Source organism: Hyperolius riggenbachi, chromosome 2, assembly GCF_040937935.1.
Source record: "Hyperolius riggenbachi isolate aHypRig1 chromosome 2, aHypRig1.pri, whole genome shotgun sequence".
Lineage (NCBI taxonomy): Eukaryota > Metazoa > Chordata > Amphibia > Anura > Hyperoliidae > Hyperolius > Hyperolius riggenbachi.
The window spans coordinates 534,336,107-534,359,898 of record NC_090647.1 but is presented as its reverse complement, the minus strand read 5'-3'; the positions used below and the strand labels follow the sequence as shown (position 1 = coordinate 534,359,898).

The window sequence follows — 23,792 nt, the reverse complement described above, 5'->3', positions numbered from 1 at the left end:
CGAATTTTACCAACATGATTGTTTTAGGAAAACAAATAATAATATTATATATCCGATTTTCTCCTGGCGGACTCGAAGCACTTCAGTTGCAGCCCCTAAGGGGTGCTCTATAGACAGTAGTAGTGTTGGGAGTCTTGCCCAAGGTCTCCTTACTAAATAGGTGCTGGCTTACTTAACAGTAAGAGGTGAGATTGAACCCTGGTCACCTGCGTCAGGGGCAGAGACCTTAACCAATACACCATCCAGCCACTTACAGGTACTCTTCTCTCTGCGATATCACAGGCGGTTTACACTCTGCTCAGGACTCAGCATAGGGAAGGAGGGATGAAGGCACTAGGGCACGGGAGTGAGCTGCCTTTCTATCATCAGGCGCCTGTAGGCATGTGCCTACAATGCCTCATGGTAAATCCGGCCCTGCATTTGGGCGTGGGGATCGGCAGAAGTCTAATAGATAAATCATTAAAAAATGGCTACTATCCACATCAGGCGCCCAATCAGATATTACATCGGAAATAATGTACAACAAAAAGTTGTTTGGGTGCCGAGGTTAGTGTTAGGAATTAGGAGGGGGAGTTAGTTTAGTTTTAGCCACTTGGAGGGGAGGGTTTTTAAGAGGAACTGTAACCCAGGATTAAACTTCATAGCAATCGGTAGCTGATCCCCTTTTTCCCATGATAAATCTTTACCTTCTCTCATATAAATCATCACAGGGGTCTGTATGGCTGATATTATGGTGAGACCCCTCCCACAATGTGATGTCATGAATACGTTTCTGACAGTCCCTGTCTGTGAACCTCGTTGCATTGTGGGAAATAATGGCAAGCATTATCTCCCTTCTTGCATAGAACTCTCGGTAGCGAACATTCCGTACAGATCTCCTGGCAGAACTAAAGATGTCACCACCTATGATTCAGAATGTAAATCAGGGAAAGGAAATATTTTACAATGGGCAAATACTGATTAAATAATCGATTATTGCTTCAGGCAGCAAATTGTCCAGAACCGGCCCTGTATAACTATATATACTATTTCTGGGCAAATCATTACCGATCAGGGCATCGATCAGAAGGGTCAATCAGAAATGCTACTGTATGGTCATCTGCCTGTTAGTATTAGGCCTAACGTGACAGAAAGATGCATACAAGGCAATCCCGTGGGCAGCCCTAGGCTCATCTGATCACTGCCTCATCCACCTGATACCCACGTTCGAGAGGTGCCTGGAAACAGCAAAACCAGCCCTTAAGTCCACCAAAGTATGGTCAAGTGGGCTAAGCTACAACTTCAAGCCTGCTTCGACTGTACTGACTGGGAGGTCCTGAAAGCACCAAACCTGGATGAGTGGGCCGACAACGTATCATCATACATCAGCTTCTGTGAGGACCAGTGTATACCAACGAAAACCTTTAAACTTTATCCAAAAGACAAACCATGGTTCACCAAAAAACTACGACAACTGTGGAGATGCAAAGAAGCTGCGCACAAGGCTGGTAACCAGGAGGACTATAGAAGGGCAAAAAACAACCTGAACAGGGAACTGAGAGTTGCCAAAAAGAGCTACGCGAAAAAGCTGAAACAGCCCCTCCCCCAAATGACTCACGAGCTGTATGGAAAGGGCTTAAGGTATTCACCAACTACAAGCCCCCCCTGAACATGCAACTCCTAGTACTAATCTAGTCGAGAACCTTAGTGACTTCTAGTGCAGATTTGAGAACCAAGCAGCATCTGCAGGGCTCCCGGAGCTGCCTGCTTCCTTCTCCACCCGATCTGTTCCATGTCCAAACTCATACTCTCTGGCTGTGAACGAGGGCGACCTTCTGCAGCACCTGTCAAGGCTAAATGCTAGGAAAGCCTCAGGCCCAGACAGAGTATCACCCGGAATGCCTGAAAACCTGTGCTCAACAGCTAGCTCCTATTCTCTCCTCCATCTTTACCAGATCCCTCAAGGAAGGCAAAGTCCCTGCATGCTTCAAGAGGTCGACCATCATCCCTATTCCCAAAAAGAAGGGAGTCACCAACCACAACAACTTCAGATCTGTGGCTCTCCCAATTCCGGGCACGACTCAGTCATGCTTGGCAAAAATACAATTCTGATTTTTCATTCCATGAATGCTATTGTGTCTTCACTGCCGCTCAGAATGGCTGACTCGGCTACATCATTCCTGTTGTTTTAAACCACCTTGTGTAATTCAAACAAAATGGCTGATCCGACCTACGCTGTTCTGTCAGATCAGGCTAATACCAGTAATGTGAGACCCCTCTAGCGCATTTCCGTTCTTCTTTTTTCTGGAAATGTCTTTGGCCTTGTTGCATTAAACAGAACACGTGTAACCCAAGCAGAGGCAGAACCTTCTGGAAACAAGAGGAGGACGCTCTAATGCCCAAGTAAGGACCGATCCTTTCTCCTATTCTCCTAATCGCTTCTAACTTATACCACATGCAGAACAAGTCTGTGCCCCCAGAGGTTTGTCTCCGCTCCAATTAACCAGAGCTTAGTGATGTCAGCAGAGGTATGCCAGGAATTCTCCAGTGGTGTCATAGCGATATCCACTGGCTACAGAGACATCTACCACGCGGAGGATTCTAGACTTCTGAAAACATAGTAAAAATCAAGTGTTACAGCATCCTATTATCTCTGCGTAGAATATATACACGCTCGTTTTCAGTGTGATAATTAAAGGGAACCTGAACCGGGTAAAATTATTTAAAATAAACACATGATGTACCTGCAAGTGAATATTGCATACTTACCTCGCTGTCAGTTCCTCTCAGAAGCTCACCATTTTCTTCTTAAAGGACACCCTTTAAAAATAAACTAATCAAAATAAATTATTGTATCTATCTTCCTTCTCCTAAAAATGACTTTTTAAGATATTCCACAGTTTTATTTTATGTTTAAATCTACTTTTTAAGTTTTAACTGTTTTATTGTTTTTGGTCAATGACAAATTCATTGAAGTATGCCGGAGCTAAAATCTGTGAACTATTGGTACCTGCTCTCAGAAAACATTTTCTGCTAGGAAAGTGTTTTACATTTGGAATTTCTTATCAGTGAGGGTTATACTGTAGTCACTTCCTGTCTGAGTCGAGACTGAGTCAGCCACTTACATACCTGATCTTTAACTCTTTCAGGCAGAGAAAGAAAAAAGAAACACAGCATAGTTATTTGTGTGCTAGGCACTGTACATACCCATGTCTATCTCATCATGTCACATGTCACCTTGGGTATCCTTTAAAATTCCAGTTCTGACAAGATTTTTTTCAGAACTGAAATATATCAGTTGCTGTCAGTTATAAATGTAAGGACCACTAATGAGCAAGGTAATGTCCATGTTTCCTTATGGCTCAAGTCGGGGATATTACAGTTTAGCAGTGTGCTGAGAAGGAAGCTGTTATGGGTCATCGCCATTTTTAAAATGGAGTATTGCGAATTCCATTAATCAAAGTGGACAAACAGGACACAGGAGAGGAGAAAGAGATTGATGAGTAGACTACACGGGAGGTAAGTATGACCTGCGCATGTTTATTTTGACTTTTAATTTTTAGTTCAGGTTTGTTTAAAGGACCGTTCATACTAAAGTGAAAAAGGAATGGTAAATGCATCCTTTGTTATCAATAGGCTGCCTTTACGCTGTCAAACGGAACGAGAATGCACGACGCAATCGCTGGACTGCAAAATGCAAAGTCCTGACCTGTTGCATTTTTCTGCAACCAGACCGCAAACATGAATTGGACGTAATGGAAGCCTATGGGGATGGATGGTGTCCGTTCCCTCTAGGCTTCCCACAGCACGAAAATCGCGCATCTGTTCCTTGGATATTCTGTGCCGCCATCCCCACTCGTCCTGGAGAGAAGGAAGTATAGGGCTTTCTGTTGGTTTGCAAAATTACCAATGGGAATCCTCCTGCAACAGAGAAAAATATTATTGGTTCATGTGGACCAATGAGAATCCTCCCTGTTGCTAGGTAGGATTCACTTTTTTTCTTTTTTACAACCCAACAGGAAGCCACATGCTTTCTGGTCTCCGGACAAGTGGGGACGGCAAGGACGAGAATAGTGGTGGAAGTACCGACAGACGGGTGGTGATGAAAACGCAGTGGCCAGTGTGAACAACACCAGCGCATCCACTCAGTGTCGTTTACGCATAGTCTGCATTTGCAGTGCAGTGTGAACCTGGCCTTAGATGAACACATTCACTGGTAGAAGGTCTTTCCATATTTCTCCTATTACTTCTGACTATTTTATTGCTGTGAACACACTCTATCATAGCTGCCCTGGCTAAGTTCTGCCCCATGATCTATGATCGAGTTTGTAGTTATGGTCTCTTTCGCAAGTGTCCATACGTCTTCTAATGTTTCAGTCTGGCTGTCCACTGCCAGTATTCGGGTCATACGAGGATAGGCTGGCGCACAACTTACATTCAGAGAAAGCTCTCTGCTAACTGGATCTTGGATAAGGTCGGAAGATGACATCAGAAGATCAGCAGATGTGATTACAACATACTAGTGTGTGAAGGCCTAGAAGTAGGAATGCAGAAATTCTAGATGCATCCTGGGCCTTGTTAAGTCACCGTCGAAGGGAACATTTCAAGCAAAACCTAGGGGGCTTATTTAGAATAGTGGTGGTCATCTGATTGCCTGAAAAGTGCTCTTATTTCTGTAGAAACCAGGGCTGTTGAGTCGGTACAAAAATCATCCGACTCCAACTTCCGACTCCTCAGTTTATAAAACCACTGACTCCATCTCTGACTCCAGGTACCCAAAATTGCTCAAACCCTGGCTCCAGGTACCCAAAATTGCTCCAACTCTTGCTCCAGGTACCCAAAATTGCTCGAACCCTGGCTCCAGGTACCCAAAATTGCTTCAACTCTTGCTCCAGGTACCCAAAATTGCTGCAACTCCGCCTCCTGGTAACCAAAATTGCTACAACTCCACCTCCTGGTAACCAAAATTGCTCCAACTCCGCCTCCTGGTAACCAAAATTGCTACAACTCCACCTCCTGGTAACCAAAATTGCTACAACTCCGACTCCATGTACCCAAAATTGCTCCAGCTCCAGGTACCCAAAATTGCTCCGACTCCGACTCCTACTCTGCAGCCCTTGCATGGCTGTGGAGTGGGTGTGAAAATCCTCCGACTCCTCAGTTTATGAAACCACCGACTCCAAGTACCCAAAATTCCCCTAACTTTAACTCCAACTCGGACTCCACAGCCCTGGAAGAAACAAATTTGCTTTTCTACCCGTCAGCTCATCGCTATCTTTACAGTTAGATTCATAAATATTTGGACAGAGGCAACTTTTTTATTTCTAATTACGTTCTGTATATGAACACAATTAATTTTAATTGAAACAACTCAGATGCAGTTGAAGCGCAGACTTTCAGCTTTAATTCGGTTGGGTGAACAAAACAAGTGCATAAAAATGTGAGGTAACTAAAGCATTTTGTTAATACAATCCCTTCATGTCTTTGGTTTTGAGTATGCCATACGCATGACCATCATCATCCTCACCGTGTTCATAAAATACATCCTAAACTCTGTGGACTTGCAGACCAAGACCCCATGGGACGACAAGGCTGTAAACATGTTGTACACTATAGCGTGAGGGCAAAGAGGGAGAGTCCTGGCAAGTATTGGTGGGGTGGAGGAGGATTAGGTTCAGAGAAGGCTTTGGATCATCCTGAGGCAAATATGTTACTTAACTTTTTTTTTTAACTTCTCCATATTTATTTAAATTCAGGGCCAGATTTACAACTGAGTGGCCTGTAGGCACAGGTGTTCTGGTGCCCTAAACTCCGCCCCTGAACACAGACCACACCCCCAAGTAAAATATTTTGACCACTAATCCCTGCCTTATGTCACTAACTGTCCTTAGAATCTTACACTCTAATCACTGTCTCATAGGGGTTGATTCTCTATCACTATAGCTCCCCTTACTGCACGCCTAGCGTGCCTTATCAGAGTTAACATGCCTTTTCAGAGTTAACGTGCCTTATCAGAGTATCATAGCGAGCACTACGAACTTATGCCTGCTAAGGGCTCTTTCACATCAGAGCTTGCGTTGGAGAACGCTCAAAGCATACGTTTTGTTGTATGCCTTTTACTGCGTTTTGATATGCGTTGCACTGCAGTGAGTGTGCGTTTTTAATCCGTTTTCAATCCGTTACTGCACATAGAAAAACGCAGGTAATTTTTTTTTCTTTTAGTTGTCAACTTTCTACATTGTTCCTCTGTTGCATTCTGGGACTGATTGCCTGCGTTAACGGATTAAAAACGCGCATAGTGTGCGTTTTACATTGACTAACATTGTAACGCATAAAGCTAGCGTTGGCCAAAAAACTGCGCCTGGGTGCAGTGGAACGCAACGCACAAAAAGGCTGCGTTATATGTGAAAGCTAAAATGAAAGTCTATGGACTTTCATTTCACCTTGGGTAACGCAAACTTTATCCTTTGCGTTGAAACGCAGAAAATCTGCCCTAATGTGAAAGAGCCCTAATTGGCAATAACGAGAGCTCTACTCGTCCTGCCCTGAGCCCCTGCAGGTCCAATCACTATAAAGGACATTATCCCCGCACTTTGATCAGCCCTGCCTGTTGCTGCCTGCTGCCTATATGCTGCCTGTCACTTGACAGGAAACTAAACAGGCAGCCTATTGGGCCAATCAAAGTGCGGGGATAATGTCCTTTAAAGTGATTGGACCCGCAGTGGCTCAGGGCAGGACGAGTGGAGCTCTCGTCATTGCCAATTAGCAGGTATAAGTTCGGATCACTCGCTATGCTACTCTGATAAGGCACGCCAATCCTGATAAGGAACTTTAAATCTGATAAGGCATGTTAACTCTGATAAGGCACGTTAAGTGTGCAGTAAGGGGAGCTATAATGATAGTGAATCAACCCCATAAGGTGCATACACACGCACTACCGCAATGAACGACGGGTCCGTCAGACCCTCCCGCTGGGCGGGCGTTCCAGCGACAGTAGTGCGTTTGTACAGTCTGTCAGGCAGACTGATAAGGCTGTTTCTGAACGATCCGCTCAGCACACGTGCTACTGTCGGCTGAACGTCCGCCCAGCGGGAGGGTCCGGCAGACTGTACACACGCACTAGAGGGGTCTCACCACAATATCAGTCATACAGCACCCCCTGATGGTCTGTTTGTGAAAAGGAATAGATTTCTCCTGGGAAAGGGGGTATCAGCTACTGATTGGGATAAAGTTCAATTCTTGGTCAGAGTTTCTCTTTAAACTAGTTATATGAACGTTTTCTGCATGCTAAACAGCTGTGTTGGATCCCACAGACTCTTCCGAAGGGTATGTAGAATATTTGCTTATTTTTACCTTCATCAGCTACAAGGCCTTTGCAGCCTGCAGGCTCTCACTTTTCATATCGGCTTTCCTATTGGAAACATTTGGGGATTTTTTTTTACATACCAATATTTGCTAAATAAATAGATGTCGTGTGCGTTATTGTTATGATTATATTTTGCCCACGCGACACTTCAGAGCGTGACATTGCTGAGACTGAACAATAATGTTTACGTTGCTCCCTGCAGAGCTTGTGGTGGCGCTCTGCAGAGCCTGAGCTTCATGTTGCACAGAAACGTATAGATTTGTCTTATTTATTGCCTGGGTCTTTTGTGTCACTGACTGGTATCAACTCTGTAACTGCTGGCAACAGTGTAGTCCTGCTATAAAGTCTAGGCCTTCAGATTTAAAGTGCATCTGAGGTGAACTTTTACTCATTGCATAATTGTGTTCCTTAGATAAAGTTTATAGGGCATTCCTCAAGCCAAATACTTTTTTGTTTTTGTTTTAATACTCTAATTCCCTATAAACTAAATAAACCACGCCCACAGGTTTTCAGAGAGCCTTGGCAGTAGCAAGGGCTCATGGGAGCTCAGTCTGAGCAGGAGGAGGAGGTGTTACTAGCCATTGATTTCAGAGGCAGAGGGGAGGAGGGAGGAGGAGGAGGGATTAGTGCTCAAGATACAGATAAGCCTGCCTCTGTGTAATGTTTACAAACAACATGGCTGCTGTCATTGTATCACAGGAAGAAATGATCATTTTCTATTAAAGCTGTTTGCAGCTAGATTTGCTGTGTAAACTACCTAAACTTTAGATAAGATATATAGACAAGTTACTTGTTATAGTTAGTTTTTCATCTCGGATCCACTTTAAGGTGTACCCCAGCCAAAGTTTGGGTACAAAATTAGATACTTACCTAAAGAGAGGGAAGCCTCAGGATGCTATTGAGGCTTCCTTCCCTGCTCTTATGTTTCCCGTCGCTGAGCGTGGCCTCCTGAAGATTAGCAACAAGGCAATGTCACTAATCATATCGGGGCTACACAGCTCCTCTTTTTGAAGTGTGGCCGCACATGCGCACTAAGCCGGACCTACTCCGTGCTACTGCGCATGCGCAGACGGGCTCATTGGCTCCTGCACGGCCGCGCTCGTAACAGAGAAGGAGCGTGGCCCGATCTGGAGGGGAGCCGTGCTCAGCGACGGGACACAACGGAGTAGCAGATGTGCTGCAGGAGCAGTGTGTGGGGAGGGGGGGGGGTGAGGTGGAATGGTTCAGGGTGAAATACTTAGCTGATCCAACATAATCGTGACTCAGGTGACGATTTACCCAGTCAAGGTCATGTTTCCGAAGTCTGTCAAAGCTCTTTGAAAAACTCTGCCAGTATTGTATTGGCCCACCCCTGGGGTCAGGCCATGGCAACACGCATATGGGGGTGGCCAGTGGAAATTTTCTTGAAAATCCCACCACAATTTTGAGTGCGCGCCGGCGAACACCTGCCTGGATGAATTACGTCGGATCAGATAAGTATTTAACCCTTAATTACCTTCAGTCCTGTAATATTAAGTCAGAGCCTGTCATGACAGGCTCTGTCAATTTACTTTAAAGTGAACCTGCACTCTTTCCCAGGACAGAAGTAAAACAGTGAAATGCACCCTGTGTGTATTTAGAGAGTTTAGCCTGTCTAATTTCCCCCTCATCTGTTACTAATCACAACTGTAATTTGATTTCTCAGCTGTGTCAGCTGGCTGCCTCGGCAGAGCAGCTAATTTGTAAACACAGAATGTTAGCCCTATGTCTGCTTACATGAAAGCAGGAAGTAGACACACTGCAGATTTATTGCAGGATTTACATCAACTGTAACAAAGAAATGTTTTTCTTTAAAGGTTATTATGCTGTTGCTTGTCTTTTAAAGCAAAGAGGAAGTTCTGAGTTCAGGTCTGCTATAAGTACTCTTTTTAAGGCAGCCCCCGGGAAAGCATACCTAAGAAATAGCCACCGAGAGATTTGGGCAAAGGATACAGCCGATATATGGCTTACCATTCTCTTGCACAAGTCCTAGGGGGCGTTAATTACTATTCCCTCTCCAGCTCCACGTGGACTGTAGAGAATGATGCTATTGCTGGTGGCCAAATTACAGTGTTTTAAAAGTAACTTAAAGAGACTCTAACAAATTTTTGAAACTTATTTCTTCTGTCCTATAAGTTCCTATTACTGTTCTAATGTGGTCTGTCTTACTGCAGCCTTTCCTACTTGCACTGTCTCTGTAATAAATCTTATCTCCTTTCCTCTGTCGTGTCTGTCGGGCTGAGGCTGGAATGTGTGGAATGTGCAGCACTGCTTGTCATTGGCAGAAGCTTTATACACACCCTCCAAGCTCTGCATGAGTCACACAGTAAGCTAGTTCTCAGCCTATGATAGGGCTGGTTCAGACGGACGCTTGCGGAGCGTTTACCGCAAGCGTTCGGACCGTCGCGGTAAACGCTCCTATTCAAGTGAATGGGAGCGTTTACACCAAGCTTTTGCGCGCTTTTACCCGAACGCGGCGTTCGGGTCCCGATTTTCGAGAGCGTTCGGGCTGCCCCTGGAAGCAACATGTAGCTTCCAGGGAGCGGCCAACCGCGACGGCTAATGTTCCCCTACGGGGGAAAAAAAACGCAACCGCATCACGACGAGACCGAAGGCTACTGAAAGCCTGACCGCGCAGCCGCCGCAACGCCCCCAGACGCGACGCTACGCAGACGTCCGTCTGAACCAGCCCTTACTCTGGTTAGAAGCCAGTCTTTTGTTTGTAAACACTGCCTAAAACAGTTAATTACAAACCAGGATTGCAGCAGGGAGTGGCAGAAACAGCACAGAGGGGCACAGGAGAACATAATGAATAGACTGGTATGCTTTTTATTGTAAGAAATTTAGAGTACAGATTCTCTTTAATTAAGCTCCATCTTCTGACGGCACCAAAGTTACTTACTGTTCACCGTAATTAGCCGTAATTCCTATTTCGGTCTATGGTGGTGCCAACTGTGCCCAAATCTCCTGCGCTGTTATTACAGCGCTCGCTGGGAAGGGTATATTAACATTTGTACACTGTGGTTAATGAGATACTAAGTCTGATTTTTTTTTTCTACTCAAAGCTTTATTGCCATACTTACTTTATCGGCAAACTTACACATTTGCATTGTATCCAATAATGAACATCAAAGCCAATATCCAGTTATTAGTAATTTAGCACATAATAGAGTAAATCTCAACATCTGCTCTGTACGCTGGCCTTTTTCCAAGCAAACTATATATTGCTGAAACTCTGGGTGCATTGCGGAGCTGGCTGATAAGGTATATCGCATGCACAATCCCAGCTGGATGAGGGCATATCCGAAAGTAGGAAGCGTATATAAACATGTGCAGGCTCTGCACCTCATGTACTGATAAGCACAGCTGCCATGTAATGCTGAGTGAACATGTTTAAACTATTATGTTATTGGAGGTTTATTTTTAGGCTGGATCTTGGACAGTTTGCGCATTCTTCAGCGATATGTCATTGGCTGTTTTGTATTATGGTGCAATATTTATCGATTCCAACGGGATGATGTCACCGAAGCTGGGTCGTATTATGTGGAAGAATTTCCGATGTTAGAAGTTGATCTTTGACATTTCAGAGCGTATCCTTAGCCCAACATGCAGGAAATTAGCCACACTATTGCACTTTATTAATAGCACATGTGCGCTGCGTATTATATGCGGAGCAACATGTTGAAACCCTCGTCTTTCAGGGCCGGTGAGGAGCACACACAAAAGCTGCATGCACGGGGGGAACAGGAAGCCAGCTGGTCCAATCTCACTATTTACATACGAGGTGACAAAAAATATAGGGGGGTTTCTGTTGTACGGGGTCTTCTGGAAAGTAACAGACATTTTCATTTAATCATAGTTAAAAGTTACATAGTTATTTGGATTGAAAAAAGACATACGTATATTCCGGCGTATCAGACGACCCTCAACTTTTCCAGTTAAAATTTTAAATTATGTGATATACTCACTGTATAAGACTGCCCCTCTTGACTGTTGGACATTTGTATACTGTACTGAATGTACTGGTGCTATACTGTATAAACAGGTACAGATTCTGGTGCTGTACTGAATGTGGTGCCCAGTATACAACAACCAGCCAATCTCGGCAAGTGGTGTACCTTACTGGCTGGTTGTTGTATATGTTACGGCCAGAACCCGAAGTCTGGCCACTTCGGGTTCTGGCCGGTCAAAACTAGAAGTGGCCGGCTGATGCGGCCAATGTTCAAATAAAACTTTCCCTACGGACTTTGGCCCGGATCGGAGAGGCAAAGAGAGGCAGAGCAGCGCCGCACACGTGACCCGCAAGACGCATACACTTCCATGCAGAGGTGACGTCATTGCTCACTTCTGCATGTGAAGTGCATGGGTCAGGGCGGGTAGTGTGTGCACTGCTCTGCTTCTCTCCGCCGCTCTGATCTGAGATCTGCAAATAGCGCCGGCTGACCCCCCCCCCCTCCCCCCACCCCCCTGCTCCAGCCATGCAAAGCTCACTGCAAATCCCCCCTGCCATGCAAAGCACCCAGGCATGCAAAGCCTACCCCAGCAAAACTACCCCAGCCATACAAAGTGCCCAGCAAAGCCCCCCAGCCATGCAAAGCGCTCACCATATCCCCCCCCCCCCCCAGTCATGCAAAGCACCCAGCAAATCCCCCCCAGCCATGCAAAGCACCCAGGCATGCAAAGCGCTCAGCAAAACTACCCCAGCCATACAAAGTGCCCAGCAAAGCCCCCCAGCCATGCAAAACGCTCACCATATCCCCCCCCCCCAGTCATGCAAAGCACCCAGCAAATCCCCCCCAGCCATGCAAAGCGCCCAGCAAATCCCCCCCCCCCCCCACCAGCCATGCAAAGCGTGCAAATTCCCCTCTCCCCCCAGCCATGCAAAGCACTCTGCAAATGACCCTCCCCCCCCCCCCCCCCCCCGCGATGCAAAGCGCCCAGCAAATTCCCCTCCCCAGCCATGCAAAGCGCCCACCAAATTCCCCCAGCCATGCAAAGTGCCCAGCAAATCCCCCCAGCCATGCAAAGCCCCCCCCCCCCCCTCCATCCATGCATAGTGCTCAGCAAAGCATCCCCCCTCATCTGTGACTAATCACCACTGTAATTTGATCTCTCACATCTCACCTAACTGCCACAGCAGAGCAGCTGCGTTTTGGACTTTGGCCGACTGACTTTGGCCATTTCTAGAACTGGCCGGCCAATGCCAGAAATTCCCAGCATTTTGGACTTTGGCCGACATCAAATCGGCCAGTTCTAGAAACGACCGGCCAATTCTAGAATTGGACGATTTCTGGTGTTTGGCCTAACATATACAAAGCCTACTTGGATTGGTCAGCTATCCCTGTCTCCAAGACTACTTGTACTGCACCGCCCTTGCTGCTTTCATACGGTCGCTGCATATGGCGGGGATGTGGCCACGGACGTTTTTGTGCTCCCCCATACCATATGTGGCAACTGGGCAAGCAAACAATCTTTGTTACATGCTGTCTCTGGTGCACTTTAAGTGTTTAGATGTTCACCAGCCTGGGCATGGCTCAGGACATCAGGCCAATAGTGTGACCACAGTGTGAAGCAACAGGTGCCAGTTCATTGGCTGCTCTCTGAGTCACTATCTGGTTTTGCTAAGACCGCAATGGTCTTGCTTCCATACACAGCATAGCGATCCTACATGACCTCAGCCAGTTGCCGTACATTGTGTAGCATAGTGATATAATGCACATTATCTCATGGAATGAGATCTCCATAGCATAATTAATTTTGATGCTAAAGAGTGGATTAAAATGGTGATGGTATAATGACATCATTACATGCCATCCCCTATAACTCATTCCAGAGCAGGTGGCCTGGACTTCGCAATCCCTGAAGCGCTATTAGGGAGCAGGGAGGGGGTGGAGGGAGTAATGCAGTCAGGCAAAGGTTATAACTTCTCAGATTATGAAGTGAGCTTGCAGGAAGGTCTTTACTGTTAAGCAGGATGTGGCGATACCTTACTCACGCTTTCATTCAGCACCTTTGGCTTCAATCCACTGCGCATTAACGGCGTGTGTGAAAAAGGGCTGCGAGGAAAATGGGTGTCGGTTTTCGTGAATAAAATGATTGCTAATATCTACCAATATTCGTAGTTTTTAAAGTGTAAATAGTGTAAATTATCGTAATAAAATATCAGTATATATTAACAATATTTTACTATAACTTGACCTAACCCTACACTCACAAAGCACCCTCCCTTCGTGACGCTTAACCCTAAAACCCCTTTCCTGACGCCTAACCCTAAAACCCTCCTACAGCTTAACCTAACCCTACTGCCAAACAGAACTCTCCCTTCATGACGCCTAACCCTAAAATCCCCTTTCCTGACTCCTAACCCTAAACCCCTCTTTCCGACTGCTAACCCTAAACCCCCCTTCCTGACTCCTAACCCTAAACCCCCCTTCCTGACTCCTAACCCTAAATCTCCCTTCTAAGACCCCCCCCCCCCCCCCTTCCTGACACCTAACCCTAAAACTCTACTTCCTGATGCCTACCCTAAGACCCCCCTTCCTGACACCTAACCCTAAAACGCCTGACTCCTAACCTTAAGACCCCCCCTTCCTAATGCCTCACCCTAATGCTGGGGATACACGGTACGTTTCTGTACCATGTATCGACCAGCTGATCCGGCCAGCTGATAATATTCAGCTGGCCCAATCATGCCGCTCGACCCGCGCCCGCTTGATTCCCGCCGGCAGACAATGGCAGGGAATCGAGCAGCTGATAAGGACTGCCGTCGGGGACGAGCGGCAATTGATCCGCGCGGATGAGAGGGGACGCGGCTGGGGTCGATCCGGCGGCTAATCGAGCTGCCGGTCGACCCCTCTATGCCCACCATTAGACTCCCCTTCCTGATGCCTAACCCTAAAACTCCTGATGCCTAACCCTTAGACCCCCCCCTTCCTGATGCCTAACCCTAAGACCCCCCCTTCCTGACGCCTAACCCTAAGAACAACACTTCCTGACACCTAACCCTAAAATCCCCCTTCCTGACGCCTAACCCCTAATCCTAAGACCCCCTTCCTGATGCCTAACCCTAAACCCCTATTCCTAACCTTATAATATTGAAAACAATACATTTCAAAACAATAACTTTCAAAAATGAATAATTTCTAAATACTAAACTTTAAAAATGTAAAAAAAAACTATAATGTTCTATTTTTAAAACCATAAAAAAAATTTCAAAATCTATAACGTAATTTTCAAAACGATAATTATCGTGTGCCCAGTGTTCTGCTTTTGGCGCCTTATAGCCGATTTTTGCATTAGCACCTATGGAATGCCCAAATCGTCCAATAGCCGCTGGCGCCCAAATTTTTTCTCCGCATTAATGCATGCAAAAAATTATTTTGATTGTTCGCTTGCTAGTGGTTTAAAACACATTTTATTGACAAGTCTAAAAATATCACCTAGGAGAAAAAGTGAATTGCATAAAGTCCCAAGCTTTAAAGCAGGGGTCTCAAACTCAATTTACCTGGGGGCCGCAGGAGGCAAAGTCAGGATGAGGCTGGGACGCATAAGGGATTTCACAAAAAAGGTCAATCAGCAGCTCCCGCTACACCGCCGCCCCCAGCATTGATTTTTATTTCAAAATCAAATTCACACTGAAGCAAACTATTTTGCCTATTTTACCTTATAGTTCGCTTCAGTGCTCCCATTACAAGTAATCTGCCGTGTCCCCGCCGCAAAAGCTTTCAGCTTCAGCTTTACCCCTCCTGACGTCAATGGCTGCCCCTCTCTGTGAAGGAAGAGTGAGAGGGGCGGGCAGAGGCGGTGATGCACCGCAATTGACGTCAGAAGGGGCAGAGCTGAAGCTGAAAGCTCTGCCCTCTCAGGAAATTCCGGCGGATTGCCCTCCGGGCGATTTGGGGGCTCTGCAGCCCTTGTTTAGCGGCGGGGATGCGGCGGATTACTTGTTGGGAGCACTGAAGCGAACTATAAGGAACCTTTTGCCGGGGCGGGCCACAAAATATTGTATCGAGGGCCGCAAATGGGCCGCGAGTTTGAGACCCCTGCTATAAAGGCTCTCTTAGGTGGTTTTCTCTTAGGTGATCATGTTTTGTTCCTCTCTCTTTAAATTAATTTTTCACCATTTCGCAATTAAAAAAGTACCAAAAGTAGTAAAAAAAAAAAAGTACTACTGTACCAAAATGATTTTGTGTATTTTCTTGCTTGCTGGGGGTTCAAAAGGTATTTTATTGACAAAGGCCCATATGCAATTCACTTTTTCACCTTAGCTTTCTCCCAGGAGATATTTTTCAACTTTTTAGCACTTTGCAATGGAAAAAGTATAAAAAAAATAGGTAAAAAGTACTATCAATGTTATCTGGAGTGTTTGTTTGCTTGCTGGTGGCTTAAAGAGACTCTGTAACAAATTGTTTATCTTTATTTCTTCTATGCTATAAGTTCCTATGCCTTTTCTAATGTGGTCTGGCTTACTGCAGCTTTTCCTAATTGCACAGTAGCTGTGTTATCTCTGTTATATGATCTAATCTTCTCTCTATAGTCGGCACAGTCAGGCTGAGGCAGTCAGACTGGAATGTGCAGGGCTGCTTGTGATTAGCTAGAAGCTGTACACACCCCCTGCAGGCTCTGTGTGACTAACACACTCTGCTTAGCTGAGCCTATTAGAAGCTGGTTAGTTTGTTTGTAAACACTGCCTAAAACTGGCAATTACAAGCCAGGTTTGCAGCAGAGAATGGCAGAAACAGCACAGAGGGGACCAGGAGCACATAATGAATAGAATGGTATGCTTTTTATTGTAAGAATTTCAGAGTACAGATTCTCTTTAAACGGCATTTTACTGACAAGTTTAAAAATATCTCCTAGGAGAAAACTCAGGTGAAAAAGTGAATTGCATGTGGGCCTATTTTTTCCCTCCCCTCCTACCTCTTCATCTCTGGCTGAGTACAGTTTATCTTTCCTGACTTAACGGAGAGATAGGTTTTAACTCATGCAATCAGCGCTATCGGCATGAGGGCCGCTTGTGGGACAGGAGCTTATCGGGCGGAGCGCAAGGCTTTTTGCACACTTGAGTGGAAGTGAATGCGGGTTGGTGTGTGTGTGACAACAATGGGATGTGGTTTCTCAGCTCCCTGTTAAATCAGACATTCCGGATGGGTTACCTCACAGCAGCAGAGCGGTGATTAATGCAAGCTGCTGCTCCACAGATGACGTACAGGCTCAGGCAGAGTTTACCTGAGAATGATCTCCTGTATGTTTTAATGTCTGCGTGAGTCATGTGCTCAAACATGGCTCTATCACGCTTACCTCATCCAAGACATTTCTCTTTATTAACTCTCTCTCCGCTACCCAGGCCGCCTCGCTGACTGAGCGTCGCCGTGTCACCGCGGGGGATTTACAAATTCTCAGTTTCTTTTTGTAGTTTTTGCACACCAGATGTGAGTGATGGTATAACGGCTTCCCATAAATCTTTAGAAAAGGCATATTTCCAGCCAGAGGCGTGACAAAATGACAAAGGGCTCTCCAGGTCCAGGTGAAAAACTTAAAGGATTAAGGCCTCTCTGCTAGCCTTTTTTTGCACATGCGTTGAAAGTAATCCCCGGTCAATCGTTATTATATTTTTTCATGTTGCGCGGTTTAAAAAAGAGGACCTGTAGTGAAAATAACATAATTAACCACCTGAGCGGGATGGACGAGCGATGGCACAGCCTCTCCAATAGCCTCCAGGCGTCGCTATGGGGAGGATCAGGACTGCGCATGACGTCAGACGTCATGTCCAATCGTCGCCATAGCGACGACAGAAGCTGCTAGGGGTAGTTGCGGTTCTCGCGGGATTGCGGCTAGGTAAATATAGCCGTCGGCGATCGGGGGGATCAGATCGGTCCCGGGGGACTCGGGACACATGTGTAGCTCACCTAGTGCTAGCTACACTATATAAAACAGATTTTAAACAAAAATGTTCCTCCCGCGGACGCATGGCCGCAAAAATTGAACACTAGGGTGGTTAATAAAATTGCTTATTTTTCACAATAACCATTTATAGATGTTAGCCCGTTGTAAAATCTTTCCTCTCCCAGATTTACATTCTGAAATGTATCACTGGTGGTGACATCTTCAGTTCTGCCAGGTGTTCTAAATGGAATGTTTGTTTCGGTGAGTTCTATGCACATAGGAAGATATTGCTTTTTTGTCAGTTGAAAAAAGACGACGTTATTTCCCACAATGCAATGAGGTTCACAGACAGGAAACTGTCAGGACCATGGTTATGACATCACGCTGTGGGAGGGGTTTCACTTGAATATCAGGCATACAGACCCCCTGATGATTCAAGAAAATGTAAAGATTTCTCATGGGAAAGGACTGGAGGTATCAACTAGTGATTGGGATGAAGTTCAATCCTGGGTTACAGTTTCTCTTTAACCTCCCTGGCGTTATTGACGTGTATGCACGTCAAAACATGCTGTGAACGGTATTGACGTGCATATAGGTCAATACCTGCACTGCATACTAGACCCTTGCTTAACACATTTTGGCAAGTTACAGGAAAATAAGTTATGAAAATTAATTGGATCACTTTTTGCACAGGGAGGTTAAAGAGGAACTTCAGCCTAAACAAACACTGTCATTAAGTTACATTAGTTAAGTTAATTAAAATAGATAGGTAATATAGTCTCTTACCCACCCTGTTTTAAAAGAACAGGCAAAGGTTTGTGATTTCATTGGGGCAGCCATCTTTTTGGTTGAAAGGAGGTGACAGGGAGCATGAGACACAGTTCCAACTGTCCTGTGTCCTGAGCACCCCTCCCAGCTGCTAGGCAACGACAACAACAACATCAGAAATCCCATCATGCTTTGCACAGCATCAGGGGAAAAATGCCCGGGCAGTTTTCTTTGATGGGGCGGAGCTTAGCTTCTAAGCAGCTAAAAATTAGGCTTTGGTATGAAAAACAAAGTTCTGATGCTGTGAACCTGTTAAAGAAACGGCAAGCCTTTTCAGTGCTGCTGAGTAGATTTTTAGTCTGGATATCCACTTTAGGGACCCCCACAGGCTTACACCCCTCAAGTGACCAGGCTATTTTGTATAATTCAGTGCTCTGCAGCTTTAACAGCTCGTTGCAGAGCCCTACAACTGAGCACACAAACCAATCCCCCCCCCCCCCCATTTTCTGCCCACCAACAGAACTTTCTGTTGGTGGGCTCTGATCACTGCTACATGCTTTTTATTTTATTTTTTATTAATTTATATGTTATTTTATTTTAATTAAAATCATGTATTTTTTTTTTCTCTAATTCCTCCCTCCCCCCGTTATCCAATCAGGGTGATCCTCTCTCATAGGCATCAGCCTATGAGAGGATAGCATGTTGAGCCCATCCAGGGAACAGCCAAGTGACAGGGCTGTCCCCAGTACAGCGCTGCAGAAGATCGCAGTACAATAAAAACAAGCGGCGGTTTCTTTTCTATACAGTCTGCTAGCGGCGATTGCCGCAGGCAGTCTGATGATGGAGCTGAGCTCTGATTAATGGATGTGACTGAATCAGGAAGGGTGTCGTTTATGAAGAAGAACACATTTCTCCATTTCTCAGTCCATCTTAAACACTAGCATGGATATGGATATATATCCCCATTTCTTTAAGAGAGCCCCCTGAGCTCACAGTCTGTGCAGTTAGTTTGGTAAATTCCTCCTTGGTGCGCCTCATCCTCCTGGTGAAGGACAGCAGTTCCCATCTGCAGGAAGTACACATGTCGCTGTGCTGAGGTAATTTCCATGCAGGGCAGACTTGCACCCAGGTGTGAGCTGAGCTGAAGAATGTAGAGTTTAGCGGTTCCCATGGCAACCATGGATGACCTGGGCCTCTGTACCGGCGGGGGGAACAAGTGTGCAAACTGTTATTGCGTAAAAACCCTCCAGTGAAGTCAATCCAATACCTCCAGTAGGTATTGAAGGTGAATTCCTCTGCGGTGATAAATGACATACTTGCTGGAAATAACGCTGTCAAGGAGAGATGTTTATTGACTTCTCTTCCTGGTAATCGTCACATTGTTCTGACACAGATGTGTGTTCTGTATTGACAGAAGGATGCGTGTCTTATTTTTCTCTTTAGGCCATGTACACCTGCCATTTCCATGAATAATAAAGGGATACAAGCAGGGGAGTAACTAACTTTAACCACTTCACCCCCAAGGGTTTTTGCCCTAACAGACCAGAGCTATTTTCACCTGTCAGTGCTCCTCCCTTTTATTCACCAATAACTTTATTACTACTTATTACAACAAAATAAAATTTGCCACCAATTAGGCTTTCTGTAGGTAGTACATTTTGCTAAGAATTTTTTTATTCTGAATGCATTTTAACAGGAAAAATAAGAAAATAATGGAAAAAATGCATTATTTCTCAGTTTTTGGCCATTATAGTTTTAAAATAAAACGTTCTCCTGTGAATAAAACCGACACATTTTATTTGCCCAATTGTTCCGATGATTAACCAGTTTAAATTATGTCCCTATCACAATGTGTGACGACTATATTATTTGGAAATATAGGTGTTATTTTTATGGGTTTTTTTGTCCGGTCCATAATTACAAGCCCCTATGTAGTAAAGTAAAAGTAATTTTCCCTCATAACATATAGATTAATAAAGCTGAGACCCTAAGGCAACAATATATGGGGGGGGGGGGGCTTTGGAAGTGTAAGTTATTAATGTTATTGATATTTAATAAGTGTTTGTGTATGTATTGCCTGTATGTGTAATTTTACTTTTTTGGCCACAAGATGGCGCTAGTGAACACTGTCCCATTTAATAGGAAGTGTTCACTTTTTTTTTTACATTTTAAATTGCTGTGACTGTTTTATGAATGGACGTGGCCGCTGATTGTGGTCACGTCCATTCATTCCAGGCATTGCCCAATCCCAGATCGCAGTGACCTGGCGGTAAACGGTAGCGGGAGCGGCGCGCACATGTGTGGTGTGGCGGCGGGAGCGAGCGACTTATTAAAACGTCCTGGAGCCATTAAGAGGCTTTTTCAGTAAGTTAGATTGTCGTTAAGTGGTTAATTGAACCCCCAATGTTCTCCCTCTTTCTCTTGCCTTCCCCTTTTCATCTCACAAGGGTCATAAAACAAGTGTGGACATTGTAATCTTCACACCCATAACAATTGTAGCCACAAAAACACCTGATCTGAGGGACGGACCCCTTTATCAGGGTGAGTAAAGTAGTATTTTGGGCCCCTTATAGCTTTGGGCCCCCCTGCAGGCAGACATCGCAGGGATTGCTCCCCTTTAGTTACATCTCTGGATATAAGCCTTGTGCGCGCGCTAGATGCTTTACAACCGAGGCAGCTGGTTGGGGGCTTTCTCTGCTGAGAATCTACCGTGTGTAGTGCCCCATAGGTCCTCCCTGCTTCCCATTGAGGCGGAGTGCAGCCTTAGCCCAGTGTTCGCCTCTTACCATTCCCACTTTAAGCCCCTCCCCTGCATAGCAACAGACCACGTTATCGGGCTGTAGCCTCGACATTTTTTTTATGGTGCTCAGAGCAAAACTGTTGCCCGAGGGAACAAGTCCCGATCCCTGCAAGCATCATTTTTACAAATGTAACCCCTTATGCTGGTCATACACAGTTTGTTTCTGCCGCTCGATTCTGCAGTCGATTCTGTTATCTTCCGCTCGGTTTCTTCTCTTTTTCCATTCACTTCTATTAGGAATCGAGCAGCAAAACGATCGGGCGGGAGATCTGACATGTCAGAAATTATCCATCTAACCATCTATCTGCCTAAAAAAACGAACCGTGTATTCCCAGCATAAGGGTCAGTGCGGCTCTGGGGCATGCGTATGAAAAAGGGTTTGGCCCTCGGAGCAGCCGCTAGCAGAATATCCGACATACTGTAGCGATATTCTACTGAGGCACCTGCATCTACTTTAATTTTAACCCTAGCTAATTTGTCGTCCAGCCCCTACAGTAATCCTTATGCCTAATACTACCCGTCCTTTGTAAATGTAATTCGCTACTCATAGCTACTTCCTAATCTGGCCCTTACTGTAAACCTTCCACCTAACACTACGTGTCTCGTGCAAGCCGGGATTTACCTCACAGGAGCCTGTAGGCACAGATGTCCTGGCACCCTGGACTCCGCCCTCCATGAACCTACAAACCCCCACTGAACTGCACCGCAAATGTGCTGGGTAGCCCAGCTGTCCCTTCTCCCGTACTTCCCTTGCCCGTCATAGGTAGATACATGTGCCCTTAATATTAGGTAGCCAGAAGTACCCTCAATATTAAGTAACTAGAGGTGTCCCCAAGTATTAGACAGCTAGAAGAACTTTAATATTGAGTATCTAGAGGTGCCTTTGAATGAAGGGAGATCTTGTCAATGGAAAGCCGAGAGCAGGGTGAGTAACGTCTCATTTACTCTGCTCAGGACTCTGTGCCTACAGTGCCTTATGGTAAATCCGGGCATGGTCTCGTGTTAATGTAATTCGGGCTTCTGCTGTTGCTGGCGGCAAAATTACACTCTGGGGGAAAAAAGAAATAAATACATTGCAAAGTGAGAAGTTAAAAAATAGAGGAGAGATGTGTTGTTTGATCCACAGTTGGGTCATCATCTTTACAACCGGCAGACATGAAAAAAACTAGCTGGCTCCAACTGCCATTATCTATAACCACACCCCCTAACAATGCGATAGGCTAAAAAGTATTTTTGTAGATATACATATACACAGAGGGAGATACTGGTTGCTTGGCAGTTGGAAACAACCGCTATTTCCCACAATGCAACAAGGTTCACAGAAAGGAAACATCATGACATCACACAGTGGGAGGGGTTTCACCACAATATCAGCCACACAGAGCCCCTCTGAAGATCTATTTGAGAAAAGGAAAAGATTTCTCCTGGGAAAGGGGGTATCAGCTACTGATTGGGATGAAGTTCAATTCTTGGTTACAGTTCCTCTTTAAAGTGAACCAGAGACAAAGCACCCTCATGCATTTTACCATATATATCAGTGGGAACATTAGAGAAAACACCTAACCTGCTCTCTGTTTCATCCTTTACTGCTCAGCCTGCTTGTTATCAGCCCTGACAAAATCCCTGACTGAGCATTCAGTCTGGCTTTACTCAGGAATCATTATAGCTGAGTCTGTCTTCTCTGATGTCTTTTCAAGCCCAAGCCTGCCCCCTTCTGGCTCTGCTATAATGACTCAGCTATAATGATTCCTGAGCAAAGCCATACTGAATGCTCAGTCTGGGATTTTATCAGGGCTGATAACAAGCAGGCTGAACAGTGAAGGATGAAGCAGAGAGCAGGGTAGGTGTTTTCTCTAATGTACCCACTGATATATATGGTAAAATACATGAGGGTGCTTTGTTCACTTTAAGCATTGGGAAGGTGGAGCAGGAGAAGATGACCAGAACAAAACTCTGGCTGTCAGCTTCAAAGATGAACTGAATGGAATTCTTTACTTGTACGGACAGCATGGTTCCCTGGATAGCATTAAACATAAAGAGACATCTGGCTGCACATATGTTTACGTTGGAGATTGTTGCACTGGGGTGAGGAGCTTGATAGAAATCTATAGGACGGTCCTTCCATATCCCCAGCATTATGTGCTCTAACTCATGCTTTCCATATGAACAGTATGCAGTTTATGACTTGGTTCTCAGTAAAGCAAGGGATTAATACAAGAATTTCGATAAGCTTTATTCTGTGTGCACAGGAAAATTCCCATCCGTTTTACAGTCCAATTAGCGGATCATAAATCCAGGCAGTAAATAGGGTACGTTTCCCCCTTAATGAGTCTCCCCCACTGGCTTTACAGAGTATGAAATGGTAACCAGCGAAGGCAAACACAGGCCATTCTTTGTGGTTGACGCCTAGGGACAGCCATGTGGCTATGGGGACAGTCCTCTACTATTCGTGTCAGGCATACTAATGTCACATTTTCTTAAAATGGGATAAAATTCTGACATAACATTCCATAAAAATGTGGTTTCCTACTTTTTATTACCCATACAGTTACCATATTCGCTTTTGTGCACAAGTAATATTGTTTGTCTACAAATTACAAATTCCCAAAGTACAGTTTATCTGCTCTGAAATCTGTCATTGCATTTTATTCATAGCTGCTGTATTTATATATTAAAATCCATCCAGGGATCATTTCTCAGCTCTCTCTGCTTCTCAGCTCAGTGCAGTTCCGTTTCAGCATGCTGCTGACTGTATAGTTATTGTAGCTACAGAGGTATGTAAACAAAATATAATATTATTACCACTTCAGATGTGGCCAGAAGCTGCCCTCTGAAGCAAGGAGCTTTCCACTGAAGACCAAAGTGCTGTGTTTAACTGTTTGAATGCTGTTCTTCCACAATTTTATGCTACATTTTTTTTTTTGTGGTAATAGATTTTATACTTTAATCTTTTACAACAAGGAGGAAATGCTGAGT

General features: G+C 45.1%; 2 protein-coding genes across 4 annotated transcripts in view; one reads left to right on the top strand and one right to left on the bottom strand.

The window, feature by feature from the left end:
• The window catches only part of CMSS1 (cms1 ribosomal small subunit homolog), a 426,354-nt gene that overhangs the window by 270,701 nt on the left and 131,861 nt on the right, over positions 1 to 23,792 (top strand). The window contains exon 1 of one of the 3 annotated variants that reach the window (XM_068270693.1): positions 21,708 to 21,741. The exons of the other annotated variants lie outside the window; for them this stretch is intronic. Coding sequence (XP_068126794.1) covers positions 21,723 to 21,741 — 19 coding nt within the window. The 5' untranslated portion in view covers positions 21,708 to 21,722. Of the gene's footprint in view, positions 1 to 21,707; positions 21,742 to 23,792 lie in introns of those variants that run through there. 3 annotated transcript variants of the gene reach the window in all.
• The window catches only part of FILIP1L (filamin A interacting protein 1 like), a 381,420-nt gene that overhangs the window by 254,620 nt on the left and 103,008 nt on the right, over positions 1 to 23,792 (bottom strand). The window lies entirely within an intron of this gene.